Source organism: Grus americana, chromosome 16 (genome assembly GCF_028858705.1).
Source record: "Grus americana isolate bGruAme1 chromosome 16, bGruAme1.mat, whole genome shotgun sequence".
NCBI classification, from domain to species: domain Eukaryota; kingdom Metazoa; phylum Chordata; class Aves; order Gruiformes; family Gruidae; genus Grus; species Grus americana.
In genome coordinates, this window is record NC_072867.1 from 8937632 (window position 1) to 8958981 (window position 21350).

Consider the following 21350-nt stretch of genomic DNA (forward strand, 5'->3'; position numbering starts at 1 on the left):
AATTTTCTTTAAGCTGTAACTTCACATGCTGTGGAATCTTGATTAAGATTGCTTATGCAGTCTTAATTCAATCTCTTGCATTGTAAGTATCATTCTTTGAAAATAATAGCTGCCTCATTCATAGAACAAGATAGACTTGCTGAATGTCCCAAGACAATGAGAGAGGGGGCTGCTTTCAGATGTCATTCAGCCTTTACACTGAGTGATGAAGGTGAGACGGTAGGATAAAGGGTGGTTTCATACTTAAAATGAGCTAATGCTGTGACAAAAATTGGATTCTGTTCCTGCCTGTACTGTGAAGTTCCTGTTTGTAAGTAATAGTATCTCTTTCCTCTTGTGTTCTACAGGCTTATTCTAGCAGCTAACAGAGATGAATTTTACCACAGACCATCCAAATCAGCAGATTTTTGGGACAGCAGCAATGAGATACTTAGTGGTATGTATGTCTTGTTGTTTTGAGTGGTTTTCATACAATTTATAAGGCAAATATGGCCTGGATTTTTTGTTATGGGGGTGGTGGTGGCATTTCTAATAAGAAATATGCTTCTTTCCTATACTTCTGGGGAAAACATGTCATAAGTTTGAAAGATGAGTTGTGCTATTATTATCTTATTTGTGTTAATATCTTGTGGTTTTTTCGCAGTTTTATGTTCTTTAACTGATTTCAGTCTGAGTAGCACAATGGAAGCGTATTAGATTAATTTGTCCATCACAACTACTTCAGCTTTGTCAGATACACTGAGATACTACTTAAAATAGGTGGAATTAGTTATTCTACAGATTCATTGTCCATAGTAGTGACTTGAAATCATTAAACCAAGCCCCAAGAAAGTGAAAACTTTCTCATTTCAGTTAATAATTTATAGGCTACAGAATAATTTTAGTTATTGATCCATCAGTTTATTAGCTTTCATGTCTACATTTTGCTAAACTGATGGTACAGTTACTCACCTGTCTTGTTCTCCTTTGTAGGGAATCTATCTGTAGTAATTTTTAAGTATAATCAATACTTCCACCTCTTCTCAGAAACAGAAATGAAGCTCTGGAAGACAAAGCATTGTTTAAATGCAAGATTCTGACTTTGCAAATACTCTTTCATGCTGTGTGTTACTGGCATTGGCAGGGAGGCCTGTGAGGATAAATTACTCCCACTGCACTGCAACTCCCTTACTTCTGAAGTTTTGGATGATGTTTTTGCTTCATGCCAGACATTCTGGATGCTCCTCCCCCTGATATGTAGCAGTTTAAAAACAAACAAACAAAACTATCCTGAAAAATTAATGTCCCTGAATTTTTGTCTTCTATACCATATTTGGCATAAGAAACTGGTATATTCTCCATCCAGGGGGTGTATCAGCGGAGATCCCATGAATAGATGCCTTGGAGTTAATGCTGCTTTCATATGAGATAACATTAAGTTGAACTAAAATAAATCAAATCTATTCTTTGTGTGACTTAAGTGCAAAATATTTTTGCATTTTTACAGCAATTTCAGAAAACAGGAAATGCTGTATGTTAATCACTGGGCACTGGTCAATAAAGCTGTATGTTTTTCTTTTGTGTGCCTTTCAGTTAAGGTAGAGAACAGTAGTAAAAATATTGTGTAAAGATGTGACATGGCTAAACTTCATATTGAAGTTTTGAATGCTGAAGAAAGGAAGGAGTTTCTGAATAAGGATCCAAAACCTGTTCTTTTGATTTTCTAATGAAAGTTATCTTATGATGATTCAGAATTAAAGTTTCTAACAGTATGCATGTTATATTGAACTAGTTTTTCTGTTAAATACTTGCTGGTTAGTATGAGCTTATTGCAAATAAGTAGTGGTTTGGTTATTAAATTTGTACTCCCTTTCAAGAGGTTTGGCTGTGGGTTTCATTTTTGTGGGTCCTCCTCCTTAATGTAAATTACTGTTACCAGAGTTCAAGATTTTTATCAGCTATCTAGTTGACTCTAATTTTTTCTGGTTACTTGTGAAGTTAAATTTGCAAATAACGTTAATCTTCCGAGATTTGCTTTTCAGCTAAAAAGCATTCTGAGCCTACTTAAAGTTTTATATGTAATTGAGCATATAGGCAAAGCTTACAATTTTGCTTTTACATTTAATTTTCTCATTATCTCTCATCTCTTATTGCAGTAGCGTGGAAAATATCTGATAGTGCAAAATTGGAGAGTGGGTAATATAAGAGGGCTTACCTCACTTATACTTGTCCAGAAAGAGTCTTGTACCTACTGCATTTTATCCAACCTGATCAAGGCTCAGGATTTGTGTTAAGAAATTCTGATTTGAGCTTGTGATTTTTTAAAAAAGAATGTAATAGCCTAACTCCTACTTATTCCATTAGGTCTGGACATGGAGGAAGGAAAAGAAGGTGGGACGTGGCTGGGAATCAGTAAGAAAGGGAAGATGGCAGCCCTGACAAACTACATGCAGCCAAAGATTGATAAAAATGCAAAAGGAAGAGGTATGAAGGAATAGAAAGAGAAAAAGAAGAAAGTGGAGAAACAAGCCCTGGTGTCCCAATAAAATAGTGGTGATTACAGTATTAATTTTTAACACCACTTTATGGACAAATAAAATGGTTATGTGCTATAAACAGCATTTGTGAACTTACGAGTTTGAGCACCTGCGTGGGTAACTTAACTTAGAGAATGATATTCCAATCAAGCACGCAAAACTAAAACAAGATGTAGTGCATAGGCCCTAGTATGTAACATAGATGCTCGTATGTAACATAGAAGTTACATTCAGACAAGAAGTGCAGCACCAACTGTCTTCTCTTGACAGTAATTCTAATTTACAGTTAGAACAACTAGACAAGTGTTGAGCTACATTTAGATCACAGTAGACTTTTTAAATGTTCTTGTTCAAACACCTAAGTCAGGGAAACAATGCAGCTTAGATTATGTGGAGGTTAGTTTAAAAGACTATTGTAGTCCCTTCTGCCCTACACGTTGGTAAATCAGAGGAGCAGAAATAATAGGGAGAAAACCTCTTCTGAAAGAGCACACCTATGGGTTGTTTTTTTAAAGCAAAAATAGGTCTGCTTGTCATATGGTACTGCATTGGGAATTTATTGCAATGGCAAAAACATGTTATACAGAGAAACGAACCATGTCATTTGTATTTCATTTTAGGGTTACGTATCAGGGAAACGAAGCAAGACAAGTTTGGCAAGATGGGAGGAGAGGAAAGGCACATCCAGTATAGAATTGTTAGTAAATACAGATTCTGTAGAAATTTTGACTGAGAGCTTTCGACTGAGTTCTTCAGGGTAAAAGTCAAGCTCTTAATGTGAACGTGATGGAATGCTATAAGGCTTTTAAAGACTGGTTGGTAGTTTGGTTTGTGGGGTTTTTGTTGGGTGTTTTCCCACTGTTATACCCTGGTAACAGGAATCTTGTGTCTTACTGTTTTACAAAGCCTGTCAGAATAGTGAGTTCACACATAGAAGTTGCTCTATGTACTTTTCTTTCTTAGGTGCTCTTGTAACAAACTTCTTGACTGCAGATCTGGACAGCTACTCTTACTTGAAGAAAGTTTCAGTAGAAGGACATCTTTACAATGGATTTAATTTATTAGCAGCTGACTTGAAGTAAGTCTACAAAACTAAAGTCACAAACTAAAGCTAGGGCTCTTCTTTTTTGCTAATTGGCATGTAAGGTCCTAGTGTTACTCTAGTCATAATTTCCTTTGTTATTTTTTCATCTTTCAAACACTGGAGGGCTATCTTGTATTCTAGTCATTGCTTCCTGCAAAACTTCTTCCAGGTCTTTGCCTAATAGGCCATAGTCAGCCTTTACCTTGAAGGCTATGTGGCTTGTGTTTTGGAGAAAACAAAACGTTGGCTCCATAATTTCTCATAACTTTTTTTTGCTCCAAGAGGTGGCATGCTGTGGCAGGGTTAGAACAGCTGACAGCTTTCAAGCTATTAGTCCTGTCATAGTGACTAGATCATTAATCTTGGCTGAAACATTAAAAAAAAAATCACCGCATACCAAATACCTTAACTCCTTCAAGTTTCTGTAGCTGAAGAAAGGACCTTGGATACTTGATTATAGTCAGTGTGGCTGGCACAGTCCTTTCCATTGCACACGTGGGGTGCGCACAAGTATATATGCTGATTTGTCTTTTGTATTATGCCTGATTCAGAAGAACAGAAATCCAGGGCTAAGTCAACTCCAGGCTATGTATCAATTCTGTTAGATGCGTACTTCATGACCATAAGCAGGTATAAGTTGCCAAGAGCACACTACTGCTTTGGCACGCTTTCTGCAGAAGCATTAATCTTATTAGGCCCTGCAGCATCAGGTTGTCTTCTCCCACTCGGCTTTTCTGCATGCTTCTGGGAAACCACGTATACCTAAAGCAGAAGGTCATAGTGTTTATTGTTTTCAGTGAAAATAATTTCAATCACTGTCAAGTTAGGCCTATCGCTAACTGGCCTTGTGTTTATATTTTTCACTTTCTATATTAGACCACCTTCAGCTGGTGGTTCAGACTTAGCAGTCATTTCTTCCCTACTCTCTCACTTTCCTGCAAGTGTTTTGTCTTTTTTAAGAAAGTCCTTTATTTCAAATTCTGCCAGGCTATTAGTTTTCTTTTTTAATTTGCTGTGATATAGTAGGAAAGTGAAATGAAACTTAAAGAAGATTGAAGTCTAAAAGGATGAATATAGAAAGGCAGACATGTGCCACCTGTGAAGATACCAGGAATGTATTTCTGCTTGGTGTGCCTGCTTAGAAATAAGCATATAGGTTGTGTTTCCTCAAGTTTAATTCACAAGCAGGTTAGGGAGTTACAGAGTTTTCTGCTTTTCTGTTATTTTTACTCTCTACTTTACAAAGTTCATTATCCCACCAGAGACTTCCCAAAATTTTTCTGTTGCTTAAATTAATTTTTACCATGGTCAGAAGATTTGACTGAAAAGATAACAGAAGAAAGAATGTTAACTATGTTTTCAAGCAAACATGATAATCAAGGTGTGACCCAGCAAGCAGTAAGTAGGTTTGAGTTTGTTCTAATTTAGGTAAATAGAATAGTCATAATGGCTGCTACTATAATGACATTAAAGTAGATTTAATGGACATTATTTCTTAAGGCAATCATTCATGTGTTGGTTTTGTTTGTTTATTCCTCCATGCTAGGCTGATAGGGAATTGTATGCTCAATTGAATAGTCTTTCTGTGGTGATGCAAGTCATAATTCCTTGCTGAGTATCGCTCTGAACACTGTATGTGTTGATTAACTTCTCCATTTTGACATGTCCTTAGCCTTGGATACTCCGATGAAATGAAATTCTTGGCAAGCTAATGATGCAGAGCAATTTCTATAAAATATGTAAACTTGTCATTTTAGGAAATGAGAAGTACTCCTGAGAGAAATGTAGTATATAAATGGAAGCTACTTTTCTATGTAAATAGAAAATGTTATTGTAGTTGATGCTATTTTGTTGGGCCGTGTTACTGTTCAAAGGAAAGATTGAAGACTGTTCTCAACATGTTCTTCTGTTGTGCAACAAATAGTGATTGGCTCTGTTAGAGCAGTGTGAAATGGAGAGGAAACTCAAATTGAAGGTGTAAATGAAGCACTGTTGGGAGGGGTATATCTTAGCACCTGATATTGCTGACTGTAGGCAGCACATTTAGAGAGATACTTACAATGTTTGAGTTTTCAGGTACGCATTTCAGGAAAAGAAATCTTTATCTTCTCTCTGTATTATTATGATGACAGTATGCTAGATAATACATGTGCAATGATGTGAGGAGAGCTGAAAACCACCATACAGATTGTGTACAGTCTTGTTGCTTATTTCCACAGCTTTGTGTGACTCTTATTTTAAACATGTGGGTTTTGACACTTTTAGTGTAATCTATTTGCTCTGTGGCATCTCATGATGTCAATTTAAACTCTAATTTCTTTTTCAATAAGAATACTGTTGGAAAAAATACTTAGTACTTTGTTTTCTAATCCCTTCAGTTTATCATCTTGCTGTACCTGCTAAGTATAAGTCATGAATACTTATCCCATTATGCTAAATGTACTTTTATGTTGAACGTATGGCATATGGCAAACAGTGTTTATTTGGAATCTTGTGTGGCTGCAAAAGTAGCTTCTAAGAAGGCAGTGTTGCTACCCTCCAGTTTTGACTATCAGTAGGTCTGATTAGAGAGGAACAAGGTTATTGGAAGCTGGACTGGTCTCTGAGAAAATGTCTGCTTAAGATTAAGAGCAGTTTTCCTTCTTTCTCCCTTTGTGGTAAAATCTGGAGTAATAGTGAGCTGCTTTTGTTAATGATCAGGACAGCATTTCTGTCTTGAGGAAACCCGTGTTTATGTCCAACAAATCTAGTTGCTACAGTTGCTTGGACTTCCACAGGTATCTCAAGCTTGTGTTAGAGTGGTTGTGGCAGCAGCTCACTTGCATTCTGTACTGCCAAGTGTGTAACACAGACTGCCCTGAAGGACAAACTGAAGTGGCAGCTTCTTGTCACTTTCCCAGCAAGTTTAGAGTCTCTGACAGGTTGTCAGTTAGAGCCCATATTGTTTATGTGCAATAAGATCCCTGTGTAATAGCAGTGAATCACATTCTCCATGAGGAATAGATGAATTGTCCCTTACAAAACAAGTCAGCTGAAGGGAGCTGCAGAAAAAAGCCCTTCATGTAAGCTTTTGTACTCTACCCTGTGACAGGCAGTTTTCCATCTTTCTAGGGGAAATGTAGTAAACTGTACCATCCCCTGCATTGACTAACTTGGTAATGTATTGAAAATAGAGATTATGTACTAGAATATATTCTTCATGTTCTGCAGAGTGAAGTTTGGTTAATAATAGGTTTTATCCTTGATGTGATAGGACTGAGTTCCAGTTGAAACTGCAGATGAGATCCCAAAACAGTAGGGTTGGAAGATGTGTGTGGGGAGGGCAACGGATACATGAATACATAATAAGAAATACACATTTAAAAGTGTTATATATATAATATATACAAAAATATAGACTGTGTATATTTTTTCTTTTTTAGTATGGGAATCTACAGTTGGTTAGTTATGTAACAACATCATTGATGAGGGGGGAAAAAAGCAAACTGAAGAAAAGGTGCTTGGGAGAAGCGTTAACTGAACTGTTCATAGTGCAGGGCCTCATAAGATTAAAACACCCAAACAGTGTGACCAGGTTTTGAAACATGGGCTGTCTCCTTCAGTATGATTATCAAGACAAGAGTATGTGTGAGGGATTTGATTGCTCTCCAGAGATGAGACGTAGGAGCCTTTCCAGTGAAAAGTGAGATAGGGTCAGACCGCTGGTGTGGAAAGAATGTAGATGGGCCAATCATCATGACTGCTCACTTACATTTCTTCCCACGCATTGTCATACCACCTTCTGCAGAGTACATCTGTCTTGCTCCTTGTGACTTCCTCATAAGAATGAGGTGTCCAGGTACTTCTCTAGTGTGTTCTGTACTACCACCTTTGAAATATTTCTGCATAGATCCTCAGTCATTTGCAGGTCTAATGAGATGGACAGTCCAATGTCAAGAGAAGGAAAAAAAGCTTATGAAAAACTTATTTTATCTCTTCCCTCTGGTGTCAGCTTCTGCCTGGCTCAAAAAATTAGGAAAACACCAAAGAAAGATTTAGACACTGACAACAATATCAGAGTAGTGCTTTAAAGTAGACTTTGTATGCTGCAAGTATCCAGCAGTATTCTTTTCACCATTTTATTTGATGATAGGTTGTATATGTACAAAAATGTTTGGGCTTTATAGTTGGTGGTTTTGGTGTTTGCTTGTTTGTTTTTAGCTTCAGAACAGAAAGAGTTTTCTGATTAGCTCATTGAACATTGAAGAAAACCAAATTAATCTGTGAACCATAATAATCAGTTGAAACTACTGTTCAGCATTTCAAACTGCCAATTTCATCTTTTTTCCTTGCACAAAAAAATACATGCACACGTTATTCATAAAACAACCCAATGTCCTTGTTGGTAAAATATTCACCCAGTTAGAAGATTAGAGCTCAGTACCCAAGGGAGTGATCATGTGGTAATAACCACACCCTGTAGAGCTTTACTGCCTCCTTACTTTTTTCTTTTCCTTTCTGTCTGTACTTTTGTTGAACATGACTTGGAACCACTTTGAAGTTGAAGCAGAGCAGGGGTGCGGAAGATCACTGCTTGTATTTCATCAGCATTAAGAAGTAATTGCAGCAAACTCTGCATGGCCTGTGAAGTATCTATTACTACTGAGACTTATGCTGCCTAGAATATTTCCTAGAACACTTATTATTGCTTACATTTTTTGACAGAATGATGTATCTAAGAGCATAATTTTTATGTAGTTTTAGTTTCTTTCTGCTGTCAGCTATGGCTGGGATTTAAAAAAAAAAAAAGTCTAAAGGGTCCTATTGTCATCGCTTTAATTAGGCCTTTATTACTTTGTAAAGCTGGGAGGGAAGAGAATCTGAGTCCAGGCTAGGATTTTGATGCTATTGCTGTGATCAAGCTTAGTGATTTGTTTTGGTTTTTTCCATCTTGGCTTCTGCCTTGATGTTCAGTACTGAGTATCTATAAACAGTAGGAAGAGAATAGGCAGAGCCAAATAGATAAAAGAAAGAATAGCTGACTGGCACAGTGAACTAAATTTTGGAAGTATCCTCATTTCTGAAATCTTTTGGAAGGCTTCCGTCTTCTTTTGACAGAAGACAGCAGCAGTGTTGCAGTGGAAGTAAGTGTAATAGAAAACACACATCTGGGGGAATGTGGAATGTAGAAACAATAAGATACAGACGTCCTGAATTAGTGACCCTGCAGGTTGTATGTATTCTCCATCTTTTTGTTAAACTCTGGGGGATCTTGTTACTGAATTTCAGTCATGAGAATCTCAGAACAGATGCTAGATGATAATATTCTTTCACATAAAAAGCCATTGCTAAAAGAAGTCAGTAGTACCTACTTAGCCAGCGTGTGGTCTCATTTATGACAGGACTTGTCTTACAGCTGTGTTCAAGGGCTTGCTTGGGCCATTTGTCTACTTTTCCATCTAAAACTCTGTCTTGTAAGACCTCATGTGATAACAATTGTTCTGATCTTTTCTCTTCATAGACCTTCTACAGCAGATACAGGCTCAATTTGAGAGTATTGAATGCACCAACAAAGTAGTTTGAGTAATTGCTGGTGTCTTAACTGAAAAAACCTATAATGACCGTGATGACTTTGCTTTATTTGCTTAAATATATTACAAGCATTTTATGTATTATAATTGCTATTGTAGTTTTAATTTTTTTAGTTACCCAAATGTTAAAATAAGCCATTAGCAGCCAACTTTTTTTCCTGTTTTCTAACTTTGGTTTATTTGTTCTCCCTGTGCTTAGTCATTGTCTGTATTGTATTAATTCCAGCTAGATTTTATTTATGAATTGTATTTTTCAAAGTACTACTACTTGCTTTTGAGACAGAATATAAATAGTTTGCCCCATGAAGCACACCAATTCAGCAACTTCAGGTGGCCTAAAATACTTTACTCGCACATTGCTTTTTCTATGCCCCTGTTCATGAAAAATGCAGTGTGCTAGTGTACTCTTATGAGTATATGACAACTTGTATCCTAGCATGTGACTGGGACCAAGAAGTCAGGCTGGTCTATTAATGACAGGTCAGCTTAATGCTCTCCTTTTTTAGCTGCCAAGGGATTCTTTCTAATATTAGTGCTAACTGTTTGCCAACTCTAAATGTACTAATCAGAACCGGGCTTGTAGAAAAGTGTTTAACCGCAGCTGGGATGGACATGCACCATACATGTTAACATCACTTTATGCTAACCATTAACTAGCCATAAAGATAATATAAAGAATGCTGAGGAGAGACCTGACACTGCTAAAATGGCCAGCTGGTCCTAACCAAACATTAATAAACAAGGACTTGAGAACATTAAGTATAACTTCCATTCAGTTTTCAGCCTGGGTCTAGACTTTGTTTATAGCAGGCTTTGCAAAGGCCATAACATGCTTTGAGCAAGATGATTAACATCATCCTGTTTTCAAAAGTTTCATTTTTTGAATAACTGAACCTCTACACCCAGAGCTCCTCACAGAAGGTCTACTGATCCTTTGAACTCCATTCCTTTTTTTTTTACTCCTGTAAGGTCCCAGGCATCTCAGATGTGTAGCTTAGTATTTACAGCCAAATGAAGTATGGCTCAACTTCTCTATCTAAAACTTTTCTTTGAAGAATCCAGTTAAGGGAAGAATGTGTTGGAGCCTTATTTCAAATATAGGACATCTGTAATAGTGTCCATCTAGCTTAAAAGCAACATATGTTGGTTATTTAACTGAAGGACCTAGTAATAGGAAAAAGAGTCAAAGACTTCTCATTGTATATGACATGGATATAAAAATAGTTTCAGGAAATATACCTTTTGCTCATTTTTCTCATACAGATATTTCTGCAGAGAAATAACTGGCAAAAAAGTTTGCTGAACCAGCATAATAGGTGAATATTTAACTAGATTTTTTCCCACTCTTCCAATAACTTATTTTTAGTACTTAAGCTTATTCAACAAAGAAAATGTTATGTGTCTGGTAAGTACAGCTGTTTTGCTTTATTTGCCTTTTTTTCTGTGTAACTTATAATTTGGTACTTGTTTGTACCTGAAGGAGTCTCAAGAAATAGAAGGGGAATTCAGGTTGTTGCTAATAGAATTTTTTCTTCCAACTGTACTTCCCAGAAGCGCTTTCTCATATTCATTGACAATGCTATGTTTCTTTGCTTTCATATGTTTAAAAATAATAATTTGAAACCCCTTTTTGTCTCTGATTAAGAAAATTTAACAGATTCCATAAATGGGTCACATACATAGGTTAATCAGTTATAGTGGAACAGAAATTTGCATCTCAAGAAATTAAGGAAAGAAAGTTCTGGTCACCTCTTCTGTTTTCCTTCTACTTTTGTTTCAGCTGCTTTTGTTACGGACTGTCTAGGTATTCCCAATGCAAATACTCCAGATGGCATACAGAAACAAACAGCCTTTTCACTAACACTTTTTTTTCATTGATGGATAAGAATATTTGTACTGAATCACAGGTAATGCATTCACATGAGAAGTCTAGCAGAGACTAGTAAAAATCATCGGTGTGTAAGAATTAGGGCCAGAACAGGAAAGGAGTGGTCGATATTTGGTGCCCTGCTGAAACTAAAGCATGCTGTCATGATAGTTGTCACGATTCTGGTATGTAGATTTGTCTGTGGAGAGTAGGGGTGGTCAGTAAGGAATCTGGAGATCAGCATAAGGTAAATTTGAACAAGGATCTTAATGTTGAAAAGAAGAACAAAGATGTGGAAAATAAATGTCTTAAGCCATTAGAGGAAGGTTAAATAAATGCCACATTTCTTTTAATAGTAGATAAATTGTAAATTGAGCAACTGAGAGCTTCTTATATGATACTTAACAATAAAAGCAACAATACGCAAATACTACCTGCTATAATTACTGTCTTCTAACTATGCTGAAAAACTTGGGCAACTTTCTGTAAGGTGCCAGAGAAGTTTCATGAGCTTGGGAGAAGGAAGATTAGTGCACAGAGGAGGGAAGGCAGTTTTATTTTTTTTCATGTATTTTGTCTATTTCTCCTCTTGCCTCTTCTGACTTGTGTAATTAGTAAGTTAATATTTTCCTCTTCATTTGCCTGTCTTGCAAGGGATGCTGTAGAACGTCTTTCAGGATGGCTTTTTAAGAAGAATATAAACAGCTAAATCAAGACTGTTTTGCTTCTTATTAAGGTTTGAGTAGTGGATGATAATTTATGCAGAGCAATTTAACTTCCAGTACATCATTAATGAGATTGCATTCTATATACTTTTATTTGCATCAAGGCACAGATATGTCTTTTTATCTTAGGAAAAAATGAGGAGCTGGAAACAGCTTCTCTACTGTATTATGTTTTATGCTACTCAATTCAAATTCGATCTTAACTGCAAGTTTTGTGTTTGGGGTTTTTTATTTCAAAAAGTCTATCTGCTGTCAAAGGAGCTAGAGCTTGGGGGACAAATTACGAGGAACTACAGTCAGAATGTATTAGTTGGTAACTGGAATAATACTCTAGTCCACTGTGGACAAGTAAATCCCTAGAGTGAAATACAGAATTATATGATCTCATGGCTGTGTCCTGGCAAATTAAAAAAAAAACCAAACAAACTAAAAAAACCCCAGCAAAACAAAACCCACCAACTGGTAGCAATCTGAGGAATCACTATTTCATGTTGGCTGATGGGACTGAGGGATGTTGAGAGTGAGCCATCTAATGGCAATCTATTCCCCACCCTCCATTTCCCACAAGACGTGCAAGGCTTATCGATGACTGACTTGATTTTTTTTTTTATCTTATCAGTTGATTTGGTATTTGTGTTGTCAATATCAGTATGACTACTTACAAATCTATGCTGTTTGGATATGCTGTTATCTCTGCTGAGAGAGTCATTTGCAACGTTGGAAGCCGTCTTTGAACAAACATGATGTGAGATCCTCCCCGCTAAACTGTGTGCAAGAGAGAGCGAGCACTGAAGGCAGTACCTACAATTAGAGAGAGAGCTTACAAACAGTAACTGTAATTATCTGAAAACAGCCTGAAAATGCATATCTGTCACTTAAAGGACCCAACTATGCCCTACAACATTGTCATAAGTGGACCTAAAAATTTACTTCTGCCAGATAAAACGGAGTACAGCAGTCAGCCTCTTAGAATGCAGTAGCAATTCAAAAGAGATGATGGGGAAACATTACTTGCTGTGATGGACTGTCCCTTTGTTTTAACATTCCCCCTTCCCCCAAGTAACTAAATCTCCAGTTATTCAAAACCATACAGATTTTTGTCATTAAGCCTGGCCACTTTCCATGCAGCAGTTCTGGGGTTTTACTGAATTTTATTACAGTTATGTTTAAAAATTATAATGATACTCTTTGACAGTGGTACAGCTCATATGGTATTTTGGGAGGAGTAGAGTAATATAACTTGTCAATTAATCTCTAAGCTGTGGTATCATAGTAGTAACAGTGGGAGAAACATCTTTCTGTGTTTGAAGATTACATGAAATTAGAGCGTAATCAAATATAGAAGCTGATGGTTTTTCAAGGAGAAATTCTTATTTATATTTTTCAGTACCACCAAAGGAGATGTGATTTGCTACTATGGAAACAAAGGAGAACCAGAACCTGTTTTCCTAAATCCTGGTAGGTTTTATTCAGAAAGGTCTGAATGTTATTTTTGGTGATTTTAAAGGAGTCAGAATGTAGCTGTATTGCTCTAGTAATTTAGCTGTTTAAGCATTGTCTTTGCTAACTTTTTATTTGCACTCTTTAAAAAAAAAAAATTAAATGTCTTTAAATTCATTTCAGTATTTACTACTAGATTTCAGTAAAGAATCAATAGTTCATTAAAAGCTTCCATTTTCTAATTTTAGTAAACTTAAAGCAATGATGCTCTGAAGTGGGTGTTTGGGGTTTTTGAGTGTGGTCCTGTGTTGGTTTTGTGGGTTTTCCCCCCTAATAAGACAGTCAGAAGTAGTGGTCCATAAGAGTTGTTGAGAAATGGTTCCATTATTTTTACATTTACGCGATTCTTACTGTCTGAAGGAGTGTTGTATTTATTTTATCACATGACATACATCTTTGTACATCGTTTAATGACCTCACTTTTTTGAAGCAAAATGAAAGCTGGCAATAGGATTCATGATGAATTTGCTGCCAGCATTTGTTTTTGTCCCTCAGACTGTGTGGGATAACTTCATAATTATCCTATTTTTTGGCATAGTACATAAGTTAATTTTATTTCCTCCAGAGCTTAATAAGTGGTTTGGGTTTTTTTGTGTATAGGAATATATGGTTTAAGTAATTCTTTGTTGGATACACCATGGAAGAAACTTCAATATGGGAAGCAACTTTTCACAGAAGTGGTCAAGAGAAGTCAAGACCTTACCAAAGAAGACTTGGTGCAGGAACTCCTTACAGTGATGAATAATCAAGAGCCGTAAGAACATGATAGCTGGAATTTACTCAAAATGTGATATGACCAGTTTAAAAGTTGTATATAGAAACTATTTTGACAGAAGAGAAACCTTAGCCTTACTTTAATTGACTAAAGCTGGGTAATGAAGGGCAAGAAGAGTGTTCTTTCTCTCCACAGAGACTTTCAACAATACTGACTTTTAAGCAGCAGGCACAGTAAACATTATTGCTGCAGTCTTAGTACTCATAGACTGTACACTGATTTCTCTATGCCTTTTTAAAGATTATTTTAAAGATTGCACTACTTAGTAAGCTTTAAAAATCAAGCACAAAAACCTGCTGTAATAAACTGGACTTTGATAAATAAAATTGGAATCTTTAATTATTGAAATAGGAAACTGTACTTATCACTAGCATTTGAGAACATGTTCTGGTGATGTGAATGGAAAGCCAGGGATGTAGGGTTGCTGCAGTAACCCTTGGGACCTTAGCATCTCTTCTACAGGATGCCAGTACTCGTTTAATTACAATCAATTAAGCTTGATATGCTTTATAATAGAATGATGTTGCTGAATATCTTTCAAGCATTGATAGGAATATATGCCAAGAAATTTGGGCACAAGCTGCATCTCTGCTGCATCTTCACAAATTTTATTTTAAGGATTGTCCTAAGTATTTTCCAGGTATTCCAAATAAGATTGAAGGAAGCAGAGAGGTCTGTCTTAGACACAGGAAGAATTCCTGGAGTCTAACTGGAAAAATGCTGGTTTATGTAGTGTGCCTTAAATTACTTGATAATTAATATTTTAATTGAAACTAAAATACAGAAAGACAAAGAATAACAATGAAAGTGAAAAAATTGTCGATACAAAAAGAATTTCTTAAAGTGAGACAAAAGTTTAAGACTTTGAAAGAATTTCTATGGGAATGAGCTTACAAGCTGTTTTATCTTTAGTTTTCCTCATACTTTAGTTTTGAACACAATTCACACTTTTTTGTACTTTTTGAAAAGTGATTGCTATTTATCTGCCACTCAGTCAACACAGCTTGGTTCGAGAGGCATGAATGTGTTAATATTGGAGAATTAAATATTTTTTTTTACTTATTTTTTCAGTCAAATACCAGACCCTGCGATTGAAGACCAAGGGAAGGATTATATACGTCCTATATTGAACAAGTATGCAGCCGTATGTGTTCGTTGCCCAGGTTATGGAACAAGGTAAAAATTTCATAGTCAGAAATAGGTGTGTACTGGATCAATGCCTATCTCACATCAAAATTATGCTGCTATAAGTTTTAATTCTATACTGACTGCTTTAAATTTGTTCAGGTATTAATCGAGTATAATTCAGCAAAGTATTTCCTTGCTCAGTATTCTGGTGTCTTAAATTTGCTGCTGCTAAGCATTTAAAGCACATATTATGGTTCTTCTTTGGTGGGGAGTGTGACATAGCTTCAATGTGTCCAAGACAAGATAATACAGTTCTGGTTCCCCAGTGTAGTAGCAGATCTGACCACATCTGATGTTGATCTTATCAAAACATGAAAAGCTTTGAAATCATGTTTTTAGCAGAAAAAACACAATTACTTCTGTATCTGAAGAACTGCAGAACACATTTCTCTTCCAAGAGCAAGAATAGTTTCATCTGCGTAGCTCAGTTAGAGGTTTCTTTAGGCATGTTGTAATAATGTAGCTGCTGTTTTCATACATAAACAACCTATTACTCTTGTTCGAAAGAACGTGTATTTCCACTTTTCCCCTAACTGATGCTGCTGTTTTTACTGAGATATTCTCACTTGCTGCCCAAACTGTTCTACCAAAGCTGCAAGAAGAATAGAATAATGCAATGCATCTTGAATTTAATCCTCTATGGGACAGAATTATAGGTGAACCCTGTTGCTGCTGGTAGGGAATTCCTACTCTGAAAGACTGCCAACATTTTGTCAGATTGGTGTCTCTGGCATAGTCAGCCATAGTATTTCCACTGTAGAGATGTAAATTAATAAGCAGAGAATACTCATTTCTGTGAGTATTTTAAGTTGGTATTCTGAGAAAGAAACCACTGCAAAATCTGAGTATCTCTAGCAAGTGTATTCAAAGAAAATTTTAAATATGGGATAATGAAGACTTAAAATGGTAAAGCAGCACCTTCTTCCCCTTGCTTCACAGGTGGTGGTCTAGCTATTTCAAAGGAAAGAGGGATAACTCAGTAGAAATACTGACCTCTTACTGGTGAATTACCACTATATTTTGTGTCTTCCCTGCTACTATAATTGTATGCTCACACTTATCTTTCCCTTAGCAACATGGCTTAGTGAATAGAGATTGTTAATTAGGCCTCACAATATTCTTCTGAGGAAATTAGGAACTTTTTTTTTATGAGTGAACTCATAAAAAAACTTATAGGTGGAATGACTTGGGGAGAGCCACCGCATCAGGATGGTGGAAAAGTCCTGCTTGTGTCAGTCATCTCTCTGCCAGGGTACTGCAGTGTCCGTAGAGAAATGACAGCTTACATGTGACAAAGTGGTGTAGATCCATGAGTGGAATCTGCTTTTCATGAAAAAAAATATTCTCTTTGGAAGGTTCCCAGAAAAAGAAATTTTTTTTCTGTGATATCCTATGAGAATAATTAATGATGTTTAAATCTTAATGGACAATTGATTTGAAAGGAAAGCATGAAAAAGAGTACTATTGATATTAATAACCCATCAGGGTACATGTAGGCTGTGAAGAGAAACTTGGGTTTATGCTACTTCTGAATGGAACACTTGGCACTAAAAGAAGTTAAACCTTTTATCATACTCTGTAAATGAGCAGCTTTGTGTGTCAGCTCCTGTAAGTGCAACAGGGAATTGGAGCAGTGGAGTGACAGAAGAGGAGACCGAAAATGTCCATTAGAACTTGCCAGGATGATTTCTGCCTTGCTCGTGTGGTGATGTGGTCAGGAAAAAAATGAGCTAAAACCTTTGGGGATGAGGGACGGGACCCTGCAAATTTCTATAATGGACATAAGGTTTAACCTTCTACCCTTATGCTGTTTCAGGACTAACACGGTCATTCTCATTGATTCAGAAGGATGGGTTACTTTCACAGAGCGCAACATGATCAATGCAGATGTCAACCAGTGGAAAACAAGCACCTATGAATTCCAGCTGCACACTTAACTTTCCATTTGAATGGTTTGTAATAAAAGCAGTAAGAGAACAAGCCATTAAGCTCTAGTAAGTGTTTTGTGCCAGCCTCCACAAGCTAAAAATATCAAGGAAAGGAAAAGTTTAAATAAACTGGTAGCATATGCTATCAGGCTCACAAATCCTTTGGATAAAACCAAAAGAAACTGTTTTTACATTAAGTACCAACTTATCAGAAATTTTTTGAATATCGCCCTGCCTCCAGGGCAAGGCCATCTTTGCCCAATACAAACTCATTGCTTTTTTGTGGGTGTAGTTTGTTTTGCTTTTAGAGATGTTTTAAGTAGAATCTTAAACATGTTTTGGTTCCAAGGAGGGGAAACATTTGCTGCTTTTATTGTTCTGTCAGAAGGTTTTACCAAACTTTGCTTTCTCTTCAACACAGGTTTTTAAGATTGTATAGCTGATGCCAGTGGGTGTTAAATGTTATCTTTGTAGCATTAAGTGCTTTAGTAACATTTAAACTTACCAGCAGTATCATGGTGCAATGTTCTGCCTGGGGAGGGCAGAGCAGGGTAGAAATTCTTTACATTCTTTTGCCTATAGATAGTATAGCAATATATCTTACTCCTAAAACTTGATTTGAGAGTAGGTAGGAAACTTAGTTCAGACTCTGTTCAGTTTTACTGAAAAAAAATCATGGGAGCAGACTTGCTTATCTCTGCCCAGAATAAAATTATGTGTATTGTGACATCTTGCTTTCTGATAGTCTAATTAGCAGTCTTGGTTTTCTTACTTTCTTCCCCAGCAGGCAGGTAAGGAATAGGTATCTGTTGGCAAACAGAAGCTGAATAAGAAGTTTACATGTATCAGCTGTTTTTACATGTGCAATTTTGACTTCATTTCTTTATTGGTATAATATGTTAAAACCTGGAGTGATGGCTCATAGATTTTTTCATAAAAATAGCTATTTGTTGTAAAGTGACGTTATTGCAGTCTTGTATTGCTGAAAAAGTTGGGTATTAAGATGCACTTTGTATGTTCTAACATCTGTGAATTAAAAAGCTATTTAAATGCATGCTTTTTTCAATTATTCAGTGCCAGTCTAGGTGACAGAAGATTCCAGTTAATATCAAGATATTTTAAACCCTGAAGTTATTTTGCTGCTATTGGTGTTCCATTTTGACTTATTTTGAATGCTGAATATTAAGTTGGTAATGGATCACTACTATTTTTTTGTCTATATATGCTGGATGTACTCTTTTTACAAGCCTCTGATTATAAATTAATTATTACAAAGTAGCAGGATTTCTGATACTCTTCACAAAGATGTGTAACTGTTCTTCTGTACTCAAGCTTGTGTGTCCAAGCATTCTCACTAGTGTGTGTGTCTGTAATGGCAGCAGCAGTGAATTAGACTTGCCATTGAGATGAAGTACTGTGAAAGGCCATTCTCGGATTTCTAATTGCCAGGAGATGCTAAAGCAGCACTCAGTCAATTATTTCCTTTGTATTTGCATATTTGAATAGCTTCTAGATACTAGGACTGCTTGCATGACTAGTCACTGGTTGTTGATTCAATACTACATAAATGACATTTTGACCACCTTGATTGCAAGATGATCAGTACAGTCTTGTTGGGTTGTATGTGGTTTCAAACTCGGAGCCTTCCAGACTGTCTTTCTGAGCTCTAAGAAATGGTTAGCCCTTTTTTATTTTTTGATGGCTGTTTAAACCATATATTTATATGAATAAAAAATGATATTGTTACTTTTAGATGCAAAGAAATAGCCATAGCTGTCTTAAACTTGAATTTGACAAATGTGTGTTTAAAGCAAAACTCTGCTTCGATGGCTTGCTCTTACTGAGAGTTCAAGTACCAGACTTTTTTATATCTTAAGAAAAAAATCACCAGTGTATATATTAGAACAAGACGTTCTCTTTGAAGACATTATGTAAATGGCAAGCAAAATACTTGCATGCAATTTCATGCTAAAAGCATTTATAAACCTTAGTTTTTATAGTAGTCCTGTAATAATGAAAACTTACTCTTATTTTTTACATGTAGGCAAAAGAAAAGCAAGTCAAAGCTTAGATGTAAAAACAAATTGTAGTCATGTATTCTGCTTTGCTTGAATCAAAATTCTAAATCTGGGATTTGCTTTTTCTGACAATTAAAATAAGCAGTAAAGAACCAAAACCTCTGATGTTATTTTTTATTATGTCAGAATAGTTGAAGTGAGCTTTTTTAACTTATTTTGAAGCTTATCATAGTTTGTAATTGGCTTCAGTGGAAACTGGATCAGGGCTGCAGTACAGATATCAGCAAATGGTGCTTGTCCATAGAAATGATCAGGAATTCATGAAGTGCATAACTTACTGTGTGCAAATTATAGTTGCAATGAATCCACTGGAAAAAGTAAACTGTAGCTGAAGTTAACAAAGTACTTTATTTTTATAAAAGTATTTTTAAGAATAAAAGAGGATTTTAAATATCAGTTTTAAAGGATATAAAGGAAAAAGTGTATATAGGAAACTATTGCATGGCATTTTACTAAGTTTGCTTATGTGTAACATCTTTTCAAAGTCATAAATTTGCAAAAGATTTTTGTTTCCTGACTTTTTTCTATCAAAATGGTAGTAGAATAAAATTTAAGATATCTGTAAAAACTCAGTGATTTTTTTTGATTAAAATTGTTTTTAAATTGTTGTTTACATGTGTGTTCAAAACTAGAATCAGAATAAAGTCAATCTGGTGACCAGTCTTTGTCAACATTAATAGATTGTGCATGTTTGCACATATGTTTATGTTAATTTGCCTGTAACTTTGTGTGATAAGATGAAGTAAAATCTTTTGTGAGATATTAGCAATGAAAGAGCTTTAAGTTAAGTCCATTTCTGGTACTTAATTCCTTTTTTAAGAGTGCTGTATTTTTCTGGGAGTTTTGTTTTTTTTTGTTGGTGTGTGTGTTTATGCTGTTGCATCGTTATACTTGTCTTATGCAGGTAAAAAAATAGGAGAATACTTCCTTAAAGCTAATAATCCAGGTTTGGGGCATTTCGCTTTGTTTTTCAGGTTAGTAAACAGAATGTATTGACTGGAATGTTCCCAGACCAAGTGTTACAGTAATCAATTCTCTGAAATACTCTCCAACTTCTGACAACCAACATGTGCTCGCTACTTCCCCTCCCAAAAGCAAATGTCCTCTTGTTACAAGCCCTGGCTGGATTCCACTCCAAGCACAGCAAGATCAGGTAGAAAACACAAAGGATCTCAAACAGTGAATGTCTGAAACAATGTCTGGAGCATTCCTCTTTCTGCCATGACCTCAGGGTACTTGGAATCTGCCTTTTCCCTTGCAGACTGGAGTGGGTCCTTCAAATCTTAATAGCAGAATGTGCTAAGGAAGCCCTTGGAAGAGGAGGGACTGGCATATTCTTGCTTACAAAACGGTGGAGCCATCTCAGAGCTAGTTCTAGCTTTACAAGCAGTGACCTTCTCAAACTGACAGTCACTTTGAGAAGACAAGCAAATTGGTACTGTCATCATTAAGATGGCAACCCGAATGAAATCTAGGGGAATTCCCAAAATCTGCAAAAAGAAAAGCTGTATGAAGTCCTGAGCCTCCAAAGTTGTCACTGCCAATTCTTTTCTATGCAATGTGATAAATTTGGTCTGGATTACTGGCCTTGAAATTAGGTGGTTGCATCAAATGTTAGCAGCAGGAGAAGCTACTAAGTATCAGGTACCTTGAAAATTAGTATAATGATAAATATATGTTAAAAGTAATTTGAGGGGCTCGGGTTCCCCCCCAAAAAATTGAAATAATCCCAGCAGAGATACAGTGCAGACAATAGGAAGGATAGAGCAAAACTAGTGCTTCCTTAGCGAAAAGCCAGAGCCTCACAAAATTCTACTGAAGGGCAAGAATCCAGGTTCACGGTGGAAGAAGTCTGGATCCTGGGCAGACCCAAGACTCACTTCTTACACTGAGACTGCCTTAATGTTCTGCCGTACCTGGACACTGCGATGGAGACATAATTGTCTCATCTCCCTGTTACCAGTAGCTTTAATAAATACACTCTTAACAAACCAGAGAATGAGTTAGGCCTTTGGAGGTCCTCAGTATGCTCAAAGCTTAACTGATGTTTATTGTTACAAATGAAATATACCAAACTAAATATTAAGATAAAATATTGATAAGACTTGGAACACTGTTT

At 36.2% G+C, this 21350-nt stretch overlaps 1 protein-coding gene across 5 annotated transcripts in view; it reads left to right on the forward strand.

Annotated features, from left to right (window-relative positions):
* Positions 1-19894, forward strand: part of TANGO2 (transport and golgi organization 2 homolog) — a 37704-nt gene extending 17810 nt beyond the window's left edge. For 4 of the 5 annotated variants that reach the window (XM_054844491.1, XM_054844487.1, XM_054844489.1 and 1 more), the window contains 7 exons: positions 348-436; positions 2344-2463; positions 3480-3594; positions 13150-13220; positions 13863-14016; positions 15109-15213; positions 17042-19894. In XM_054844491.1, the coding sequence (XP_054700466.1) occupies positions 348-436; positions 2344-2463; positions 3480-3594; positions 13150-13220; positions 13863-14016; positions 15109-15213; positions 17042-17162 (775 nt within the window). In that variant the 3' untranslated portion in view covers positions 17163-19894. Of the gene's footprint in view, positions 1-143; positions 212-347; positions 437-2343; positions 2464-3479; positions 3595-13149; positions 13221-13862; positions 14017-15108; positions 15214-17041 lie in introns of those variants that run through there. The other variant, XM_054844492.1, reaches the window with a different exon arrangement.
* The last annotated feature ends 1456 nt before the right edge of the window (positions 19895-21350 follow it).